General features: G+C 36.9%; 1 protein-coding gene and 1 pseudogene across 4 annotated transcripts in view; one reads left to right on the forward strand and one right to left on the reverse strand.

The window, feature by feature from the left end:
- Positions 1–21,195, forward strand: part of ATP11C (ATPase phospholipid transporting 11C (ATP11C blood group)) — a 158,658-nt gene that overhangs the window by 52,917 nt on the left and 84,546 nt on the right. For all 4 annotated transcript variants that reach the window (XM_039874769.1, XM_039874774.1, XM_039874777.1 and 1 more), the window contains exon 2: positions 19,749–19,868. In XM_039874769.1, the coding sequence (XP_039730703.1) occupies positions 19,749–19,868 (120 nt within the window). The remainder of the gene's footprint in view (positions 1–19,748; positions 19,869–21,195) is intronic.
- On the reverse strand, positions 10,665–10,783 carry LOC120613319 (uncharacterized; annotated as a pseudogene).

Here is a 21,195-nt window from a genome sequence, read left to right on the forward strand (position 1 = left end):
TGTCCTTAGCAGCAGGCAGGATCAACTCTTCACCAATAGTAAAGGGCTTCTTAGCTTTAGCAATGCGATTAGACACTGAGAATGATGCTCTCAGTGCAGACATGTTTGATGAAGTGGTGGCCTTCAATAATTGCTTCTGTTCTTCGTATTTACTTTATTATTTTTTTTCTTTTGGAAAACTCCAAAGCCTTGTCTTTTAATGCAGGGTGCTTGGTCTCCATGTGGTAAAGTTTTGAAGGTTTCATGATTTGGTTGGATAGTCAGTACCACATATTACACAAAGTGGGCTTGGAGAATGTGAACCACCTGTTGCAATGAACCCGTAATTTAAGTAGGACTCTTGGTATTTTAAATGCAGCTTTCTTTTTGTTGGCAGTCTTAGAGTCTTCTGCTGTCTCATCATTGGGTCTTTCTCCCTTTTCAAAGAAGCTCTCTGGTGACTTTTGTTCTTTACTCATTTTGGCTAAGGTTAGCCAGTGCACTTACCAAAACTGTGACTGAGACAGTGCACAGTGCAGGAAAGAGGTGCGGGTGGAAGTGGCAAATAAAATAATGGGCAGGCCACGCGCAGACTAAAATAAGTGTTGGATTCTTACTTAAAGCCTGCCACTAGGTGCAGCTGTACAATTGAAGTACATCAGCTCACTTTCCACTATGAAGCCTGCCACCGGATGCAGCTTAATTGTCACTTGCTACTCACTGATAGGTTTTTGATATAAGTCTGCAAGCAATTGATTTATTATGATCTCTGTGCATTCAAACCTCTTTCGAATATTAATCTGTATTTGCAGCCACTACCCAGCACTAGCGTCACCACCTCAGCTCCACCTCAGATCATCAGGCATTAGATTCTAATAAGGAGCTCACAACCTAGATCCCTCGCATGCACAGTTCCTATGAGAATCTAATGCCTGATGATCTGAAGTGGGGCTGAGGTGGTGATGCTAGCGCTGGGGAGCGACTACAAATACAAATGAAGCTTTACTCGCTCACCTGCTGCTCACCTCTGGCTGGGTGGCCCGGTTCCTAACAGGCCATGGACCTGTACTGACTGATCCGTGGCCTGGAGAATGCGGACCCCTGATCTAGGGAGAGTATGCAGAATGGTGAAGGGCAGAATGCTAAGGGCTGAATCTAAGGAAATACCAGCATTTAGTAAATTAGTATGATGGCAAGACAAGCAAATTTGGCAGAGACTCAAAAGGAGTGTCCAAAGTGGTAAGAGGAGGGGTTGTGATATCATAAAAGCAAAGGAGAAAACAGTCTTCCAAAAAGAAGATGGTTAATAGTGTCAGTACTAGACAGAGATTAAGTAAGGAACTGTCCATTCATTTTAGTAAGTTAGAGCTGTGGGTGTGTGGGAGCAGGAACCAGCTTACAGAGAGAGGACTGAAAGAGCGAAAAAGAGGTGAGAAAGTAGACATAGTGAGTGTATTCTTTTGAGGAGGTTGTTCATTTATTAATTTGACTCCTACTATGTGCCAGGCCCTGCTCTACATTAGTGCTATGACAGTGAACAAAACAAAAAATCCTCGCCCTAAAAGAGCTTTACTTTATACTGGACCTATGTAAGGAAGGAGATAGAAGGCTGGAAGAGGGTACTTTTTCAACAAAAGTGTGTGTCCGTATATAAGAAAATAAGGGCCTAAACATATTTGAGCTAAGGAGGAACCATCAGGAGGTAGAGACTAGAGGATGAAGTGGTTGACAATATAGTGGAGATGGGATAATCATTGGTGCAAAAAGATGGGAAGATGGAGATCAAGAACATATGTGGAGGCTCTTTATCAGTCTTGAGTAGGTTAAGAGATTCCCTCTTCTAAAACTGGAGGGAAAGACTTGATGTGCACACATAGGGAACTGTGAAGAAATGCTCATCAAATGACTCTGATTATATGTGGGATACAGGAGCAAGGTCACCTATATCGAGAGGGAGTGTAGGGGACTTGAAGAGAGTCATGAAGCTTTAAAATCAGTACTTAGGGTAAGTAAAGAGCAAGATGAACAAGGACAAGTGGGAGGTTTATGGAGTGGCACTGATGAATTTGCAATGTCATCATTCTTCACATTAGTATGGTTATACTAAAACTGTTCTCAGCTTCCTTCATGCAGGAGTGAAGAAAGCAGTTTCTGAGACTGATTCTGGATTTAGGGCTTTGTAGGTCAAGCATGGCAGAAAGCTAGATTGGGGAGGAAGTGAGGGGGCCCATTGAGTTCTTTGAGTGAACATGGTGTTCGGACTTCATAGGAAAAATGAAAGTAAGGACTTTGAGAAACTGAGGGTGGAGTCAAGAGACTAGAGGTTTTAAAGAGCTACTGTAGTGTGAGTGAAAGCTGAAAAGCTAAGGGGAGGGAGAGAGAGCACTAGCGAGTGAGCTATTGTTTTTTGAGGTGTTAGCAATTAAGCAGTAAGTGTGTTAACAAATCGTAGTCTGTCACCATAGAGTAGTTAGTTAAAATAGAGCAAGGGTGCAGATCCTTAGAGCAAAGAGCTCTAGAACTTGAAAATCTAGGTTTCTGGATGGATTGTCCATGTAGATGATGGAATTTCCAAGTGCTATGGCAAGAGTTGGCACAGAGAACAAGACTGAAAGTTGATGTTAGTATGTGACCAGAGTTATGTTTGATACAGATAATGGATAATAAAGATCACTAGAAATAAAGTCCAAGAACTATGAAATGAGTGTAGAGTGGATTATCCACATAGACATTAAAATTTCACAGGATAATGAGAGGGGATAGGATGGAAAGACAGCCAGGGACAGAAATGAAGGGAAATGTCCAGGAGACGTGGTCCATGATAAGGAGAAGTAAAAGCTTGTATCAGGGTGATCCCAAAGGGAGGAGGGACTTTTCCAAAGATTAGATTAATGGAATGTAAAAGCAATGGGAAGGCAAGAAGAGGTTGACTCCTACCCGCTATGAAGGAGTCTTCAGAAGACAGCCGTGTCTCAAGGAAGGCAATTGTTTATAGGAAATGTTTTCTGATGTTAAGTATATATAGTCTGATTAACAAGATTGGAGGATTCTGCGAGTCACAGTTTAATCGGGTTGAGAGGTGGGAAGGAGAATGGTAGAGTCATGAATGTGTGGTAGATGAAGGAAGCATGGAGCAGTATGAAGATAAGGATGAGGATGAACAGTTGAATAAGAGGTCCTGGGTTGAAGCAATTGATATTTGGGTTCCTATTTTTTTTTTTTTTTTGTAAAACATCACAACCGTAAATGCCATGTGAATAGTCCAGAGTGCCACAGGAGTACCTGGCAATTGCTCCATCAGTTCTTTACTTCCACAGATGCTCTCTGGCTCTGAGTGTGACTAGAATTCTAGGTGGCGTACTTCCTACCCCAAACCCTGACATTTATTTTAACTATGTGAGTCTGTCTGCTTCATGCAAAATACAAACTATAACAGTGAACATATTATTTTAGAAGTGCAGCCAAAATCCTTAATTATGGTGTACTTACTTGTGTTATTTTGAAATTTTATTTCTTTTGTTTTTTTTCCCCAGCCATAAGGAGATATAATTAACATATAACATTGTGTAAGTTTAAGGTATACGATGTAATTATTTGAAATATGTATATATTGAGAAATGATTACCACAGTAGGGTTAGTTAACACATCTATCACCTCACATCGTTACATATTTTTTTTATTCTAAATGTTTATTCCTAGGAGTGAATAAAGTAATTTCTTCATAGCATTTTATGGTCACCATCAGAGCCCAAATCCTGCTTTTTTACTATAGCAACTGGGTGATTGGGTATTTGTTCATCTAAATAAACTTATCCACTTATTTAAATATAAGGAAAAGAAAAAAGAATGACGGCAAAAGTAAACTTTGAGAGTTACACAGTGGATTGCATTATGCCACAAACAGTTGCTCAAGCCAACCTTGCTTAAACATTTACAAAGCCAGTTTCGATATTAGTTCTTTGATCCCGATTATCAGATAGACTTCAGCCAACTAAACTAAGTCCAGAGGTGATTATTACTGAGATTTATAGCAACTTACACCACAAATCTTAAAATTTAGTTGTTTAGGAATTCTTGGTGGGGGGGTTATTTAAGAAGGAAATCCAGTTTTCACTAGGTTGGAAACAACTGGACAGTAGTAAAATTGAAACCCCTTAGCAAATCTTTCTCCCATTTGTTATATAATATACCAGTTAACAGCTAAAGGTTATCTGAATTTATGCAAGAGGTGATATTTCTTAAGGTCAGGTGATGTGTGGCTTTTTACTCTAAATTTATAAATGTGTAAGACAGCCTTATTTTGTGAAGATCACATTAAAATCAGAAGATTCATAATGAAATTGATATGATAGAGATTCCACACAATAGTCTGAGCGATCGATAATGGCCTACATACCCAAGTTTTAAAAGTGATTTCAAAGATGTTTAAATATTTTAGTTGTAATAGTGATGAAAACTTAGAAAAACAGAGAATTAGTGTTCTCTTGCCAAGAACAGTTATTTGGAAAAGCCTGCCTTGGGCCTTAAATAGAGGGAATTAGGGATAAAGGTAATAGTTTCTGGAAGGTGACTGTAATATTAAAATGTCATCTTTTAGGATATTTTATCTATAAAATACATAAATTGAGTACGCCAGTGTTCATAATCTCTAATTAATGTATTTTCTACTTAGTGTTAGGCCCACTGAAGTCTCTTCATTTTCTCAAGTTACCTGAGTATGTGAACTATATTCACACTCTTCCTACTGTTCCACCTTACATTCATATACTCACCCTTTTCTCTTAGAAAGCGCTAATCTCCTGATGTTAAAAATAAATCGCTTTAAACATTTATTAATAAGAAACACATTAATGAAAAAGCAGAAATATTTATGGCAGTTTTTCCAAATCTCTAAAATACAGAAGCTCTGGAGGGGTTCCTAATTTATTCTGTCCCACGTTTCCCCCTGGTCACTAAAATCAGACACGGGGCCACTGCTGCTTAGCATGCAGCAAGGCTTGATGCTGGAAGCCGTGTTTTTTGAATGCGGATACTGAGGCTCAGAGTTGGCTTTCTGGTGAAGTAAGACTCTGCAGTTAGCATAGGAACGCTTCATCACTGTGCCTAGCTCTTTCGATGCTCTTTAAACATTTGTTTCAGCAACAACACAAAAAGGAAGGGCCTTTGGTTTAGGGGATCTCAACAATACACAACCTCCTATGCACATATTATTTTATTTGATTTAGAATGAATGGTAGAAGAAGGTGAATGTCTAAGGCCAGCTGTTACCAGGTCTAAACCTATGGTCCTCTCTTTGTCTGGAGCCACTTGCTGCTCTTCTCCTCAGTAAGGCTGCTACTAGGGCAGGATGGGAGGTTTCCTCATACTGTTTGCTTGTGTGTGTGCTTTCCTCTCATTCCAGCACCCCGCCTTGCAGGTGTTGCAGAGCCACATACTAGTCATGTACATATGATTACCCATGCTGTTTATTTCTGCTTACGCAGAGCCCTCCACTCTCTGATACTTATAAATTCCACCCCTGATCCTTTTGAAGTTGTCTTTAGTTTCTTTTTTGTAAGCATTTTAATTGAACTATAGGTCTTCTAGTTCCATTGAAGTCCTGAGTAGTTACAGTTTACTATTCAGTCTCATATTCATGTGCTAATTAAGAAGTATTATCTGAGCAGTGTGATATAGTTCATTTAAAGAAATAGTAATGATCGTTTTGATTTTATAAGCATGTTCACTTTCTGCTTCCATTTTATAAAGATTATATCTCTATTTTTATTCTAGTCATGAATATGTTCACTTTGATTTCATTTGTGCTACTGCATTTTAACTGTAATAACCCCGTAGATATATTTCAGTTGTTTGTGTTAGGTTTACATTTTTTTACATTGACGTTATTTATCTGTGTTGGAAGCAACTCGTTAGAGGCAGCAAAGGAATTTGCTATTTCCCTGTGCTCTCTATATAAAACAGTGATTAATCTTTTTGAGTATTTACTATGTGAAGGCACTATCTCACAATTGCCTTATAAGTCATCATCAATATCCTCCGCATTCATACAGATAGGGACACTGAGACATGATGTGGTTAAGGAATTTGCCTAAGGTCACTTAACAACTAGTAAGTAGCATAACCAGGATTTGAACCCAGACATCTGACTCCAGAACCCACACATTCAGCCAGTTATGCTCTTTTTCCTCACCAACTCTTTTATGGCCACTTTGAAACAACCTGGTAATTACCAGGTCATTAGTATGGCAAATGTCAGAATGCCTCTGATTTTTGAACTTTAAAAATACACGCATTTTACCCAGGGAAGACTGCCATTGGGCCCCACAGCACACCTACTACATAAAGCCACTCTACTAAGACTAGGAGACTTAAGAGCCCTACCTAATACATAGAAACAGACACAGAGAGGCAGTCAAAATGGGGAGACAAAGAAACATGTCCCACATGAAAGCACAGAACAAAGCCCAGGAAAAAGAACTAAACAAAGTGGAGACAAGCAATCTACCACTTGCAGAATTCAAAACACTGGTTATAAGGATGCTCAATGAACTTAGGGGAAGAGTAGATGAACTCAGGGAGAACTTTAACAAAGAGATAGAAACGTAAAAGTGGAGATAGCCTTGGAGGGCAGGTAGAGGGTATGGAATTTAAAACCTACTCATGTACCCTGGGCTAGGCAAGATATGTTGGGGCCTAGAGAGTTATGGGCTCATCTTCTTTGAGTTATAACCTGAGATTTACCAGTCCCAAGAACCTAGTTAGCTAGGGAAATGAGGAAGAAAGGATTTTCCCTAGAGAAATCACTTTAAAAAATCATCTACTAGATTCCATTATTTGTCAACTCCAGAGCAAAATGGTGTGTATGTAAAACATTTTCATAGCCTCATTTTTGTACATTTTCTACTATCAGGGTGGTTAAAACTTTTGGTGAGTGGCATTTTTTTTTTGTGATAGAAATATACCACTTGTTATGTGTTTGAGTTATTTCTCTACAAGAGATCCACTGTAGTCTCAGCATAGGAATAGCAAAAGCTGAAGGGAGAAAATTCACTTGCATGTTTTTTTGAATATTGTTGAAAGGAGAGGTTTTCCTTACAGCTGTGGTGCTACTCTTCAATGTTGAATTTTAATCTTCTCATTTGGAGTTTCATTCGAACAAATAGCTTTCTTTCCAAATCCATTGACAGCCATTTCAACCTGCAGTCCTCCTCCTCTACCACACTTTACCCTTTAGGAAGTTCTTTCATAGGAGGAGATATTTGTTGTGACCATGTAGAAACAACTATTTGATCTTAGTAGACTTTAGACATAAATCATTAACTGATATTTTGTATTCATAAACATTTAAAGATACAAGTGAAAACTACTGGGGAAAGAAACATAGCTTTGTTTTCCAGTTGGAGCGGAATGTCTAGATTTTGTGTTGCAAGTTTTAAATTCCATACCCTCTACCTGCCCTCCAACGGTCTTCTTTAAGACTGGAAGCTATGATCAAGAAATAGTGGTGCTGATTAAATGCTGTCATTTACTCATTTATTAGTAAACCTTTTGTGCAAGCTTCCTGTTATGTCAAATATGTGTACAAATAGATGATATTAATCATTGAGATGTTATTTTTAATACAATTTATCTTCACTTGCAAAAAGCACATGGGTAATGTTATATTGTATAAATGTCCTTTGGCAGCTTTAGTAGTGTCTTTTTTGGGTGGGACTCTCTATAGGTCAGTGATATTTCTCTCTGCTCTGCTTGCAGTGAAATCAATGCTGTGAAAAATACCCTGCCCCAGTTTATGATTATTAAATGAGGTGGATTTGACAGAAGAACAGCACATGGCTGGCTAATTTGAATTATAGTGGTCTTTGTCCTAGCCTCTGTTCCATAGTGTACACTAGCTAGGTGATAGGCCCTCCTGAAAACCTTTTACAACTTGTCCTTGTGCATTTTGTCAGGTTATGTTCATGGAACTCAAAGTAATATAAGTCTAATCTGATTTTCTTCACAGAAATAATATTACATTGAAGATTATATTTCTGGCTTGATGCCTGACTTTTTTAAAAAAATAGAAATGACCATAACCACCGTTTTAAATCAACTGTTTAATCAACTGGAAATGATGGATTTGAATACTGCTCAGGGTAAAATTGTCTGTAGTGTATACAAATCAGTTAACAAGGCATCTCAATAGCCAGTTGCATTAAAGTATGTTTAATGAGCTAAAGTGTAAGTAGACCATACAGAGTTCTTATTGTCACAATCATTGCCTTGTTTTTTACTGAAACAAATCAGAAGGTTTAAAAAATGCACTTTCTGCAAAGTCAAGGAATTCACAAAGGATTTCGTTGGGTAAATGTTGACAAGAATGTTTGAGGAGAATTTTGGGGAGACTTGGAGTTACGGCTTTTTGAAAAGCTGAATTGGGATTTTCTTGCTTTCCTTTGCTCATTGTAAATTCCCTGTAGCACACAGATTTTGGAGAACAAGTTATTAGTCTCTCTTCATTTCAGTTGCTTTAATGAGAAAGTGACAGTTGGGAGATTTGAAAGGTAATTACAAGAAGGTAAAGAGGAAAGGAAAGAGTATTCTACATGGAAGGAAGCAGTGGAGTTGAAGCCCTGAGGCAGGAAGGGACCTGGGTCTCACCTGGGGTAGAAAGAAGCCCTGGGGCAGGAAGGGACCTGGGTCTCACCTGAGCTGTAACAAAGATAGCAAGGAGGTGTGAGGCTTGGGACAAGACAAGGTTGGAGAAATAGGAAGAGACGTGACTCTGTCCAAGACCTTGCAGATCAGAATAAGGATTTTAGTTTTCAGTTTTAAGATCAGTGGGAAACTATTAAAATGGGGACTGGAGGAGCAATATGATCAGACTTGTGGTATATATGGTTGTTGTGTGGTCCTGGTTGAGTCAGCTCTCAGAATACTGTGCAACCATCATTCTTGGCACTTAACAGATTCATATAAGTATTTGATTAATCCCTGGTCTCCCCCACTACACTCTAAACTCCTTGAAGGCAGAAACTGTGTCTATTTTTTAATCACTATTTCCAGTATTTTGCACATTGTAGGGGCTCAATAAAATATTGGTTGAATGGATGCATCAACCATATTAACTACTTTGCCTTCTTACCTACTATAAGGCAAGGATGTTAATTCTTTTTCGAGGTGAAATTTATATAAAATAAAATTAACCATTTTAAAGTGAACAATTCAGTGATGTTTAGTACGCTCACATGTTGCGAAACTACCAGCTCTATTGTGCTTCATAATATTTTCATCACCTCAAAAGGAAACTCCATACCCACCATGTAGTTACTCCTCAATCTCCCCTCTCCCCAGCTCCTGGCAACCACCAATCTGCTTTCTGTTTTTATGGATTTAGCTATTCTAAATATTTCATAAAAATGAAATCATTCAATATGTAACCTTTTTGTATATGGCTTCTCTCAGTGTAATGTTCTTGAGATTTATTCATGTTGTAGTGTGTATCAGTATTTCATTCCTTTTTATGCCTGAAGAATATTCCTTTGTATGGATATTTTGTTTATCCATTCATCAGTTGATGGATATAGGGTTGTTTCTACCTTTTGACTATTGTAAATAGTGCTGTTATGAACATTAATGCACAAGGTTTTGTTTGAACACGTTTTTAGTCCTTTTGGGTATATATGTAGGAGTAAAATTGTTTGCTCATATGGTAATTCTTTGGTTTTTTGATGATCCCACCAAATTGTTTCTACAGAGGCTGAACTATGTTACATTTCTACCAGCAATGTATGAAGGTATCCCCACCAACAGTTTTTATGTTTCATATCTTTTTAAAATTCTAGCCATCCTAGAAGTATGTTACCTTTAAAATGCATAAATGAACCTCTCCTTATTTGCAATGAATATTTTATCCTTTTATACCTCATCACATTGTTCAACGTTATGAAAAATTGTAATGAAGCTCAAAGACACACTGGACTGAATTGGATTCTAAAGCCATACAATCTACATTCAACAGCATTTTGGTACATTACCTTCTAAGAAAGGCTTTAACTATTAGGATAACCCTACCTTTTACTCTTATCTACCATTTTTAGGATCGAAGATGAGGTCTAAAGGACTAATCTGACATCTAAATTTCTAGCCTTTGAGGGCTGTCTGTATTACGCTGGGTTCTGCCATTTTTCTACCCTTCACTAATGCTATGTCATTCATTATTTTCTGTTTGTCAGTTAGAAGGTTTTACATTATATGTAAGTTTACAAAGTAGAGTAAGAATGGAGTTAGAAATGTATTAAACATTTGCATACACACATGCCTTATATAATGTGAAATAGAGGGAAATACATTGCAATAAGGAGAATCGAGTCTTTGCGAACATTTAATTTTCAGCTACTGGTCATAACTAATCTAATTGTGCTCCACTCAGCAACGGTTGCTTACACTATGTTCTTTCATGATTTATCTGAAAGCATTTTTCTTGTTCAAAGCTTGCCAGGTATTTTTAATGTCAGCTGTAAATTTTTATAATTGTTTTGGGTACACCCCCTACGTGTGCTTTGGAAATATCCCATTGCTATTTTCAATCATATTCTTTTTCTTTCTTTTTTTTTCTTTTTTTAAGGTGAGACAACCCTTAGTTGACCTCACAGATTGCAAGGACCTTGTCAGCTTACAATCCCTTATTTTTTATTTTTTATGCCTACAGCACCTGGTCTTTCTAGATGATCTCCCATCCAAGTATTAACCAGGCCCGACCCTGCTTAGCTTCCGAGATCAGACGGGATCGGGCTTGTTCAGGGTGGCATGGCCATAGATGCAATCATATTCTTGAACAGAACCATAAACTACTGTATTGGGTTAAAAAAAAAGTTGTTTGGTTTCAGGGTGGTATGATCTTTAGTGTGAGTAATGTTTGGTTTTAGAAAGTCATACATTTTAAATATGTGTGCTCTAATAAAAATTATTTCAAGTGTATGTGTGTTTTATAGCAAAAACCTTTTATACAAGTAAAACTTGTAATTCTGTGTGGTTAATTATTTTTTAATTGCCCTTATGGCAGTTAATCCTAACTTGTTTTAACTTGAAGTTGCTTGTACCTTGAGTGCCAGGCCATAAACTGTTTCCCTTGGAAAACAGGCACATTTGAGAAGGCATTCACTTTTTTTCACATCTAACGGTTACCATTAAATAAACTGACACTGTAGTACATTAAATGGTCATCCGTAAAGCCCAAAGGCACACGGGCCTTTCCCTGGTCTTTGTGACTTTTCATAATGTTCCTTGTATTTCTCCCTTCTTCTATACTTTGAAGTCTATGAATAAATTTCATCCTGAATACATTATCTTCTTACTGTATATTGGTTCGTAAATTATTCTTTATCCTCAAACATCTCTTCCCCACCCTTGGAAGGTTTCATTTTTTGGGTCCAGGCAGAAAAAGGTAGCAAATGATAAGAGCATCTAAAATCTCATTTCAAGTTTTATTGCTAAACGATCTGGCCCCAATTCCTCTGCATCTTCTTGATCAGATTATTTAGTTAAGCTCTCCTCAAGTTACCTATGAAGAAATCAGTATGGGACTTCTCCCAAGACTCACATCACCCAATCGGTATTAGAAGGCAATAGAACCAAGATCTCTTGGTTTCTTGCCTCATAATTAAGCCTTAGAAGCAAGAGCACCAGCTGCGATCATGGCCAAACACTTAATTAATTTTTCTTAATCTATGTTTGGCACACAGGGAGAGAAATTGTTACAGATTTAACAATTATCTCGCCTCCTACACTTTGCCAGTATAGCTGATTGTGATAAGGTAAATATGAGTGGTAGTGCCCAAACTGTTGTGCAGAACATGTGTCACTGGATCTTCTGGGGGGAAAAAGGTGAGAGTTCTATGGCAAATACTGACTTACACAAAGATAAAGAGCTTTTATTATATGTATATGCATTGTGAATAACCAGGAGGAGAGGTTATAGGAGCAGCCTCCCCCCTTCTCTAAGGAACCTCATTATTAACTTGTTCTATGTAATACGGTTTGAGAAACACTGAGTGATGTATTCTGATATTCTTGCCAGTCCATCTTACTGTGGCATTTTTTCCTAATTAGCAGTACTCAAAGGCATGTTAAAATTTCAGAAACCAAACAATTTTCATTATATGCAAGCCATAAATAATGCCATTAAGCCATAAATATTCACTTGGAGTGTTGTTCTTTCTGTGCTTTAATATACTGAAAGTTATACATTATATTTCAAACATATTGCTAATTTTTAATGTCTTGAGCATGTTTTAGGAATAATTACAAACAGATCACCTATTAAATATTATAGCAGCACCCATTCTTTATAGTGCACAGCAGCATTGAGCCCAAAGCTTTGGGCAGAGAGAAGGGAGGTTTAGAGACAGTGTCATTAATTTCAGTGCAGTTCCCTAGTGACCATGTACTCTGCCACAAAGAGAGAAATGTATTCCTAATTTTACTCCTATGGTGTCAGATCAGCAGCTCCAAAGGACTAATAGCTTATGTTATAGACAACAGCCTCCAGGAGACTCCTTGAGTGGCCCTAACTTGCGGTCAGCATGCTACCTATCAGCCTCCCCAGCCAGCTCTAGTCTCTTCATGCACACTAAGGGACGGTGTTTCTAACACCAAGCGCTCTCTGCCAATGGGCCATAACTCACCCTGCCTCTTTGTACAGGAGTGGCAGCAGAATTGCCTATTCTAGTTTTTCTGTTGAGCCAGAAACTTTCTTGCTTTAAATAAAACATTTACATCTGAATTATGTTGCCTAGTTATGTGCTGATCCAGTTCCTAGAGTTTTAATATTCATATAGTTGGTTAATATCTGCAAACCTCATCCTCCTCTTACATGAATAGCCTTTAGAGCCCTTAGAGTGATCTCTGGGTGTTCCGTTAATCCAGCTGTAAACAGTCTTTTAAGTTATATCACCTTATTTTACTCTTAAAGAAGTTGAGGCTCAAGTAATTAAGCCATTCTTATCAATACTGTGTCCCAGCTCAAGTCTTTATTGCTTCTCCTGTTCCCTGCAGACCTTGCCCTAAAAAGCCTTTATCTGTAAGGAGGACGCCTTTTTCAAAACAGACATTTCTTTAAAACACTAATTTGAGCCAAGAACTTGGCCACCATACCGTGATTGGATAGAAAACCAGAAATGCTTCACTGAAGGTGTGGCTACCTTTTGTGAGACCAGAGTCACAACTCAGAGCCCCTTCCCCTTGTTTGCTTATTCAGCTGAGCCATGCTTCACAACTTGTTTTTATTTTTTTACCTACATCTTTCATTGGGGGTATTAAAAATAAACAGGTATAGCCTGGATGTGTTATTTAAACTAATTACATTTACAGCTTGGACATTTGTTTCTAGGTAGTTTTTTTCTGTGTGATATTTAACAATACTAGGAGTCGGGGGTATTTGTTGGTTTCACCAGACATGTTCCAGTATATATTTGAACTGCCAGACCTTTCTAGGAAACTTATTATCACTTTTCTAACAATGATGCTATCAATGAAATGGCAGATAAACCCTGTCCAGGATATCAGACACCTTTTTTACAATATATAGTATTTGCTCTAGCCAGAATTTCTCTCATCTTACACTGTAATAAAATTCTTCTTCGGTGACCTAGAAAGTGATTTTTGGATGAGAATTTGTCTCTTCTAGGTAATGATATTGATAAAGGCATTGTTCACCCTAATAATCCAGTAGTTCTTTTCCTTGCATTGTTAGGTATTACTGTTTGTTGCTGAGATAAAACTTTCTTACCTATGAGATCTCTAAACAAAATGAGGAATAACTTCCAGCCCTAAGGGAAAGCTGTCTGTTTAGACCTTAATATATAATTTGACACACATTCTTGAAGCTTCAGTGTTCAGTATTACAGTCACTCTCCCACGGTGGGGATACAACTCAGTGTATCATACCAAATACCTGGATTATATATTTTCTTCTTATACTGTTTATCTGTCAGAGACTAAAAAGTTTAATTCAACTTTCCTCAAAAGTTTGATTAAGTTTGATTTTTAGTCCCATTTCTTACCATGGTTCATTTATTATAGGCTTGGATTAGAAAATTACAAGACGAGAAAATACTATGTGGTGCAAGATACCAATATTTTAAAATGATGATACTTTAAAATCAGAAGTTACAAAGGCAAATCAGATCTTTGGAGAATGCTGTAATGGAGCTCAGGCCACCAGAGTGCTACTCTGAAGTCTTAAGGAACAGACCAGTCTTCTGGTTGCTGCCTCCCTTGGACCTACACAAACTTGCAAGCCACAGTTGGCTGCCTTCCCAAATTCTGGGAACCTTTACAGGGATCAGAGGGGTTAGTATAAATTGCTTGATAATCTTCAACCTTCTCTCTGCGATTTAGCTGCCATCGTGTTAACAAATTTTCTCATGTCAGTATGCAAATGGTCCCATCTTTTCCCTCCTGCCTCTGAGGTTTGTGATCAGTATTTTATTCTGTTCTCTTTTCAGGCAGGTTGGGCTTTGAAGTCCTGGGGCCTTCTTTATACTTGCTTTCTATTTGCATGTGTGTTTTTAATCTATTTCCTACAGGCTATGGGAAATGTTTAGCTAGATTGTCAGCCTCACTGTTTTTCCTATCCTTGGAAGCTGTGTACCTCCCTATTTGGATTTTTAAAGTTTGTTAAGTGTTTGGAATGCAAAATGGTATATAGATATGGGATGGAAAAATAACTTCTAAGGCCTTGTAGACATGTGTGCTCAGTTCATCTCTAATTGTTTGCGTACCTATTGTCTGTCTCTAGGTTAGAAAGATTGTTAACAAAAAAGTGGAATTGCTGGGCCCCAGCTGGAACTTTAAGAGACTCAGGTTACTTTCTATAAATGGAAGAATCTCTGAATCATTTAAAAAATATTCCTCTTAGAATCTTGAATCACCAATGCTTATACCACTTTTGATCTATCGACCCTATTAGCCATCCTGTAAGAGAGCCGTATTTCATCTTTAGAGTCACATTTGTGTAGCCATGAGCTCCTTGGGGAAAGGGCATGGTGGAGAGGGAGATCAGATTGGAAACACTAGTTGTTGATTATTCCTGGTGGAAGTTAAGCTGCTCAGTAGATCGCATTTAGATAATGAAACAAGATGTTCTTATCCAAGTCCTCACAATCACTGCTTTTTCCTAAGCATTGTGCTTGCTGATTTAGATATTTGTTTTTGTAGGTGCTTACTCTATTTCTCATAGTAGTTTCTATTCAATTAAATGTGCTGCTGTTGGGTAATGCCTAATTAGAGACGATCTTTGTGTCTAGGGATGTACTTTGAATATTCAATTGTCTTTTGATCAGGTGTTTCAGAGTTTCTGTTAATATGACCATAATTAAGCTTAAAAGGCAAAAAGACACAGAATGTCTTGTTCTTGCTTTACTCCCTCTGGCAAAGGAGGAAGAGACAGCTTAATCACTTAAGAAGATGCAGTAAAAGCAAACTATGAAAAGTATAATTTCAAGGCTCATTTTAGAGTTATGACTATAAATTACACATCAGGATTATTCTTCTGGCTTGTTATAATGGAGTGGCCTTGGAAACTTCAGCAATGTGACCACTGAATACATTGTAGCAATTTTAACCAAGAAGCTTAATACAGTGGAAATGTTTCCTGGCACTATAGTGCTCTCCTCCAGCACCCCACCCCTCCAAACCTAGAACAAAAATGCTGACTTTTGGGAGCATTTTAATAGATGGCTGAAACTTTGATGAAATGTTCTTTATTTTAATTTTGAGTTCATTGGACTTTTTAAGACCAATTATGCTGTTCAAAAATATTAGTGCTTCATAGAAGAAAATAACTTTGGGGCTGGTGTGCAGAGAACTGTTTTTAAATCATTGCCAAGCTTTCAGATTTTTAATAAGGATTTTTTTTTGGTTCATTTTTTAGTAAATATTTTCGCTTTAGTAACTCACAAAGAACATCCTGATAAACAATAAATGTAATGCTGTGATTGCCGAGGGTGACATCAGTGATGATTTGTTGATAAAGCAAGTTGATTTGAATTATACCAGGGCCTGTAATTTTTATCAATGATCTGAATAATCGATGGTAGATTAGCCACATATAAAATATGTATTGAAGGAAACTCATTTTTGTGAGCAGATCAAAATGATTGGAGGGGGCACTATGTGAGTCACTTGCATTTTTATCCTTTGAAAAGCAAATTGCTTAAATTTTAATTACTTAAAGAAAAAGTATAGGATTGTGGCTGGTATACTAAAAATGTAGGATGTTATTTAAGGGCAATCATTAATTCAAAGAGAGAGATTCTGTACCAGTTTTTGCAAGCCCTGGCTGCAAATTAGAATTGTCACCTGGGGAGCTTCCAGAAAAAATAAATATTAAACAAAAGACACCGGCATTGGTGTTATGTTTTAAAGCTATTGTGTGGCCAGGATTAAGAACCACTGATCTGTGACTAAGTGATAAATTTAGATCTGCCAACACCTGGAAAGGACGGTGAGGTGAGCTGTTTCAGATTCTGTGCCAGCTTTTATAGCGACACTCTTGTATTGAGGTCTCTATTCTCCCTTAGTTCTTGTTGTGTCACTGGTCTAGAGGCAATCAAGAAACAAATTGTACTTCCAACAGCTTTCTGTGTTTGATGACTATCAAAGACATAGGATTTTAAGATGGTACTCATTGAATAACAGTACCATTTTACTCTGATTTTTATTGAGAGACTGTGTTCTGGTGTAAATTACTTGCTTTTTAAAAACAATATTCAGTTTATATTATGGAGATATAAATCAAGAGTACAGAAGGCTGATTTTTATCTTGAGGAAGAAAATTAAATTGCTTTCTCTGAAATTCATGTTATAAATATACTTTTTAATATTCTTTATACTTTTTATTGTTATTAAAATAGAATTGGTGCCAGCATATTTCAGTTTTTAAAAATGTTATTTCTAAGGATGTTTGGATGGGAAGCAATGCAACACAGGATGGACTCTTACTAATGAATTAAAATTCATTATGAGGTGGCAAGAATTATACATTCCCATTCCAGACTACATTGTGTGCCATCCAAATGGGAATTTTTTTTTTTTTTATAATTCCTGCTTGGAGTTTCTCTGTCTTGGCTAAAGCATTTACATTATTCAAAATCACAGGAATTAAAACCACTGTTTTAACACTACATTGGCAGCAAGTGGAAAATTACAGTAAATTTACATGAGTTCAGCATTGCCATTTATATGCAGACCAAACAACGTTAAACAGTAAATTACACCAGAAATTGTAGGTTCATCAGATTTTAGAGTGAAACAGGCATGGAAAAGTTATCTATTTCACCCCATCCCACCCCCAGTCCTTAAGCAGCTCCAGACCCAAACCTGTCTAGGCTGAGGAGACTTTGTCCTTTTATGACAGATACTCTGGAGTGGACATGCTGTAGCTCTCAGGCCCCTATTTCATCATTTAATAATGATCACTGCCCGGATTTCCCTTCCCCCCCACCTGCACATGAATCCATTTTCTCCAACTTAATGGAGATTGAGGTCACTTAGATGTATTCTAAAGAGATCCGAGAGATAATGTATGGAGAAAGCACTTAAGAAAACAAAATACTATTCAAATGTAGGGAATTTATAAAAGTACCATGTCCCCGAAAAATTGCATATGCTTGTTCCTTCCTTATGTTCTCTGGAATGCTGTTACCTGCCAGAGAAGAAAGTTACAATTCAGGATTGAGGAAGCACTACTTCATTTTTGTTTTAAGTTAATCAGTAACCATTGTTAACAGAGGAGAACAATCTGTATTGGCAGTGCAGGAAACATCCTGCAGAAAACATTCACTGACCCTCTCTACCTCTTTCCCTTTTACTTGTCCCACTTTCCATTTGCAGACTGATCTGAGAACTGGCATAAAAGGTTGCTCTTCCCTGTTTACTCTATGCTACTTCTTCCTTGTGTGAAAAACTAAACAACCATATGAATATTAAATTAAAGGTGGTAAATTGCAGTGTGTATACAGATTTTACAATTCTGTAATTCTAATTGGTACATTATAAGGTTCAAGTCTGTTGTTGAGACTACAGTGAGATGGTAAGTTGGAACAGAAGGTGAGGGTATATGTGAAGCAGAATAAACTATACTTTTAGCACGTGTATTCACTTTAAATTTACATTTTGCAAAATGGATATTATGGAAAAAATTAGTGCTCTTTTCAGTAAGCTGTATCAGACCCTTTATATTACAATTACAGTCAAAGTCAGTTCCTGAATCAAAATGTATATAGCTACCATTCTGGTAAAGATATTCTTTACTGGTTTCCAGGAACTGTTTGAAAATTTACCTGCTAATCACTGCATGCAAAGGACCTTGTACTATCAATTGTTCTAATGCCCTGTCTTTGGTCAAGCAGGTAAATAGCTAAGCTGTCTCTAGCACTGATACTTTTTGACTTTTTCCAGATTGCCATGGATGTAGATTCCCACAAGCTCCCTTAGGGTAGTTTCTTTGCCAGAGTAGATTTCCAGGAGTTATCCTTTATATATAGCTTCAATCTCTCCTACTTCACTTTATCTCAGTTACTTTTCAGTTGATTCCCTTACAGATTTTGAAGGAAATACCCCACTAAATAATTATTTAATAAGCTTAAATAAGAAATGGTGAGACAAGAGGTCTTATCTATATATATACTTGAGGTGATTTTATTTTTTCAAAGTAAAAAAATTTGTAATATTTATAATGTGCAGAAATTCAGACTAGAATGCATCCAAACATAGATTTTTGGAGAACTTTGCAAGCATTAAGTAGTTTTGCTTAAAATGATTATTTGGGAGTAGAGATTCACATCTTTGATCTTTGAATAGATCATTGAAAAGAAGGAAAATCTGTGTGACTATATACTTTTAAAACATTTTAGGTTGACTAATTTTTTAAATAATGGAAATATATAAGTGGATATTAGTTTCTATCATACTTCCTTTGACTTAAATCTGTGGTCATCTCAAACATGATAATATAGCACTATCAAAGGAGACCATCCCAAATTTACATAAGAAAGTGTAGTATCCTGATAAAAGAAAACAGTGAAGCCTCAGTGAAATAAAAAGGTGAGGTAAAATGGAGCTCCACCTTGGAACTTCTAGATTCAGCAAATCTTTTAAAAATTATAAAAGGGATATTAGAGATCTGTTGTGTGAATTGGGACTTTTTGACAATAGGCACAAAGGAATGTCTTTCCTGTAAAGCGGAAGAATTTACAACTTTTCTTTGTAGAAGTGGTTATCAATTTCATTATGAGAAGCAGCCATTTTATTTCTGTTTACTTATAAGTGATAATTTTGTGTTTAGAAGTAATTTGCATCCTGTTTTCTACTGTCTGGTAAAGGTATTGACAAGGCTGTCATCAGTAATTGTTGTATAAAAATTAAATATTTCCATTCTGACCTTTCCTAAATTAAGTGTTTTGCTGTGATGGTAATAGTTGAGATTGTGTGAATGAAAGAAAAATGACTGGCAATAAAAAAAAAATGTTTCTCTAGGATTCTTTCTTTAATTTAAACATTTTAGAATTGCAATGTTGGCCTGAGAACAGTTGGCTCAAGCAACACTAAATCAGCAACTAAAAGCTTTGTAGAGTTTGACTTTCCTAACAAGGTTTTCTCCTCTCCCTACTATACTCTTTCTCTCTAGACCATAGCCAAACATGCTTAGACGAGAATTCTGAGCTCTGTAGAGCATGGAGAAGTGTGATGAAAAACTGACTTTTCTCCTCTTTCTCTTGGTCAGTGTGGTGGAGAAGAGAAACGAGTTGGTACACGCACAGTGTTTCTTGGCAATCATCCAGTTTCAACAACAGAAGCTTATGTTGCACAAAGATTTTGTGATAATAGAATAGTTTCATCTAAGGTAAGTTTTTTTTTGTTTGTTTGTTTTTTAACTCAGTAGATGTTCTTATAGTGAGCCAGATAATGTGCTTATTTTTACTTATGCTTCTGAGGAAGCTGGTGCATTTATATATGCAAACATGGATGTGCGCTTATACAAATCATACACTAACTGTGATAATTATTCCAAAAAAAGGCAGTATTTTAAAGCATCATTTTGTCTTGTTATAGCTGAAAGATCATTCACTTGTCTTCCATTAGGATTCATAGTGCTTCTTGATTATCCATATTAATTAAGCCTTAAAGTATGCTCAAAGTAGGAATTAGTTACTTGCCCAAAGCTTCCTTAATTGTCCTTAATTGGACGGACTAGTTTGTAAATAATTTACATTCCTTTGGAGGATGCTATTCTAGAATGACATCTATATCTCTTTCGAGTTCGCTGAGGAGCTTCTCAAGTACACTCCTGGGTGCATGCTGCTCAGTACACTGCTTGAACAGTTAAGACTTCAGTCACTATTGCTGTGTCACCATTTGAATAATCGTCTTACTTCAGCATAGTGTAGTGCTATGAGCAGTGGCCCTGAAGTCTGAGCACATGTATTTAAATCTTGGCCTGATCATTTATTAGCTCTGTGAACTTGGCCAAATTAGTCTCTGACTTTGAATGTCCTCATCAGTGAAATGAAACTGATATTCCGCATGGGAAAGTACAATAGTCATCATAATGCAAATATTGGTTTACTTGTCTTTACCTTTGGCTGACCAGGTTAGGTGCTAGGTGCTAGATGGCTGGCCTACTGCCATCTCTTGTAGCATAGCACAGATTTTGGTAATTTTTCTCACTTCCTCATGCAGCCTGGCAAAGGCAAATCTAAAATGTTGGTGAGAATTGATTCACTGAATGTTTGCAAATACTAGAATCTGAAACACAAAATTATATCCTTCCTTAAAAATTTAACATTTTAATTTTAAGACATACATGCGATTTTTCTTTGGGTAGCGATGTAGTACAGATGATGCTTAGCTAGGAGATTAACATGTAAAATATGGGCAGAATGAGTGAAAACTGTGTTTTCTTTTGAGCATGTCTATTGGCCTAAAGAATACTGAATATATTTGGATAAAATGTCTGTTCCTGTTCATTTTTAGCCTTACGGCAGAAAATTTATTCTCAGCCAATAGTTTCCATACCTGTGCCCAAGATACTGAAAACTGCAACTTACCCTGTAGTATCTAAGAAAACAATCAATAGTAGTCCTTTGACTCAGAATCAGACTTGTAGAACTGACAGATCCTAAGAGGTCAACTTATTCAACTCACTGACTTTACAGATGAAGAAAGCAAAC

The sequence above is a fragment of the Pteropus medius genome, unplaced genomic scaffold (assembly GCF_902729225.1).
Source record: "Pteropus medius unplaced genomic scaffold, Ma_sr-lr_union100, whole genome shotgun sequence".
NCBI lineage: Eukaryota > Metazoa > Chordata > Mammalia > Chiroptera > Pteropodidae > Pteropus > Pteropus medius.